This window comes from Neolamprologus brichardi, chromosome 10 (assembly GCF_056152115.1).
Source record: "Neolamprologus brichardi isolate AB-2024 chromosome 10, ASM5615211v1, whole genome shotgun sequence".
Classification (NCBI taxonomy): Eukaryota; Metazoa; Chordata; class Actinopteri; order Cichliformes; family Cichlidae; genus Neolamprologus; species Neolamprologus brichardi.
In genome coordinates this window covers 33,072,013-33,075,000 of record NC_142113.1, presented here as the reverse complement: position 1 = coordinate 33,075,000, position 2,988 = coordinate 33,072,013, and the positions used below count along the sequence as shown (strand labels likewise).

Genomic DNA, 2,988 nt, shown 5'->3' with positions numbered 1-2,988 from the left:
AGCAAACATGTGCAATAAGAGGTCGTCTGATGTGGGATAACTTATGTACTTTGCGTGAAATAATTTATAGTAGAGAAGATACAGAATTTTTTATTTTAAGTCTCGACCAAAGGAAAGCCTTTGATTACATCTCCCACTTTTATTTGTGGGAAGTAATGAAAGCCTATAATATGCCTGAAACCTTCATCTCTATATTAAGTATTAAAGTATTATATAAAAAATCCCTTGTCCAGATTAAAGTAAATGGAAGACTGACCGAACCCTTTCGAGTCGAATGTGGAGTGAAACAAGGATGTCCTTTAAGCGCAGCCCTATATGTTCTAGCAATAAATCCGTTACTTAAAACAATCAATAGTGATAGCCGTTTTACTGGATACGTCCTAAATGACGCTTACAAGGTGACTGCCCTTGCTTATACGGATGATGTCTCTGTAATTCTTAAAGATCAAAAGGAGCTATTAATACTTAAGGATTTGCTAACAAAATATGAACAACTGGTGCTAAGCTAAACCAGAAAAAGACCGAAGGAGTTTGGTTTGGACGAAACTTAAAAGAACCTGTAATTGATTTAAAAATTAACAAGGAGATGAAGATTTTAGGTATTTGGATTACTAAAAAAGATCCATGTCTTTTGAATTGGAAAAAGAAAGAGAGTGAAATAGAAAACGAAGTAGCTAAATGGGACAATAAAAATACAAACTATAAAGCGCGTGTGAATATCGTGAAAACACATGTAGTCTCAAAGTTGTTGTTTCTAGCTACTGTCTTTCCCCCTCCTCAGAAAACTGTTATTAAATTAAGTAAATTGTGTACTAAATTGATTTGGGGGACAAACCGCGAAGTAACGCAGAGGAAATTAATGTATAAAGGTAAAGAAAATGGAGGATTAGGAGCGCCAGATCTTAGCGTTATTTTGATGATTTCTTTTCTTAAAAATGTATATAGCGCATTTGAGCGAAGCACCCACTGGATCCAAGGGAAGAAATCTTTGTGGAAAAAAATGAAAGGGAGAGCCCGAACGTGAGTGCCATACTTTAAACTTGTGTTCGGGGATTTTGTAGATCAGTGTGTGGTTTAAATCTTTTACAATTAAACTCAAAACAAATATATAATAAAATCAATCTAAAAAAATGAAGGTATGATACAATATAAGGTTGTGGAAAAAGAAGAAAATCAGAAAATAGTTAAAAACATATATGATAAAGTAATATCCGAGAGCATGAGAGATACAGTGTGGCTTATCTCTGTTACTACAAAGAAATGCCCCATGGAGAATTGTGATGAAGACGAAACTCTTGATCATCTATTGCTATCATGTTACAGGACGGTTGAAATAAGGAGGAGGATGGATAAACTAGGTTTTAATATTGAAAATAATATAAAAGCAGTAAGATATGGTTTGTTTAAAGAAAAGATGAGTGAAAATAAAAGAAGATTGTTTTGGTTGGTGATGTGCATTATAAATGTACACATATGGAAAACAAGGGCTAAAGGGGTTATAGAACAAAAAATGATAAGTAGTTTCGTAGTATGTAAAAACATCGTAACTGAGCCGAGAAGAAGGAAAACGAGATATGAAACTAGGTAACGACTTGCCGTGGGAGCTTTTATTATTGTAAAATGTAAAACAAGATGTAAATAATTTGTGCATGGTGCTTGTATTATGTTTATTTGTAATTGTGAATTTTGATATTTAAATAAAGTAATTAAAAAAAAAAAGTAAAGGGGGGTAACTCTTAGTTTATCCTTGCCCACCTGCTCCTTTTGTGCCCAGTGTTAGAATCTATCATGCCGCCCTATACGCCTGCACCCTATGCCTCCAAGTTTGGCAATTTATGGGTCAGATTGAAATATGTTGGGGAAGGAGAACCTCCCACTAGAGATTATGTTGCGGAGGAATTGCTTTTTCAGTCCTCTTGGGTGAATCCTCGGGACATTTACTCTTTCATCTCCCTACCAAACAGAAGGGACTTTGAACTGTGTTTTTTCCAGGAAGCTCCTCTACGACGCTTCATGGAGATTGTTGCTTCAAGCTCTGACCAACCAAAATGGAAAGAGTGGACAGTAGAATAATCTCTTCAAATTGAAATAACCACCCTTGTGGTCAAATTCTGGACAGGAAGAATCCCTGATCATGACATCGAATTATATTTGAAAAGATATTGTGAGGTGTTACATCCACCTATTAAGCCGGTGGACAAATTCGGCCTGTGGTATGGGGTTTGGAAGTTTAAAGTTCGTCTTCGGAGAGATAAAGATGGACATTTCATTCATATCCCCAATTCCATCTCTCTGGGATCGTACAATGGTCGAGTTATCTATCCCGGTCAAGCGGCTAGATGCTTTATTTGCCAGGCTTCTGATCATCAAGTAAAAGAATGTCCCACGATCAAGTGCTGGAAATGTGGAAATCTGGGACATAAAGCTAAAATATGTCAAAATGAAAGTGAATGTTCTCTTTGTGGTCAAATAGGACATACTTTTTTCAAATGTCCAAGATCATATGCAAACATGGCTAAGAATCAGCATCAATCTCGTTCTGCTTTTGAGACATCTGATCTACAGCAGACAGCAGGAACTCTAGAAGACTCTGAGGTTCATTTGATTGTGTCTCAAGCTCCAGCAGGAGAACAAACGCTTCCAGAACAGTCAGGAAACCTCCCAGAACCTGGGTCTCAAGTGCCTCCTCCGATTGAACAAAATACAACCATCACAACAGAAGGACCTACTGAACCGGCTGTACGGAGGAGGAGGACCATCTGGATCTACATTTAGAACAGCAGGAAAACGAGGAAGGTTGTGAGGAGGAGCAAGTAGACACACGGGATACAAATGGATCCAACTCAATATCATCAGAGAGTGTCAGTGAGAATGGTACCAACAAGGAAGAGAAGGATGATGAAAGCGATGAGGGCATCACATCTGAGAGCTATGAAAGCGCAAGTGAGAGTGAAGGATCTCCTGGGGAAATACCAACGGGAAATATTA

At 37.6% G+C, this 2,988-nt stretch overlaps 1 protein-coding gene across 1 annotated transcript; it reads left to right on the top strand.

The window, feature by feature from the left end:
- Nucleotides 1-1,924: 1,924 nt before the first annotated feature.
- LOC148101000 (zinc finger CCHC domain-containing protein 3-like) lies at nt 1,925-2,775 on the top strand (the record flags this gene model as incomplete). The annotated part of the gene is given in 2 exon segments (XM_087846748.1): nt 1,925-1,987; nt 1,990-2,775. Coding segments are annotated over 2 exon segments (849 nt in total), but the record flags the coding sequence as incomplete, so codon positions are not given.
- Nucleotides 2,776-2,988: the final 213 nt, after the last annotated feature.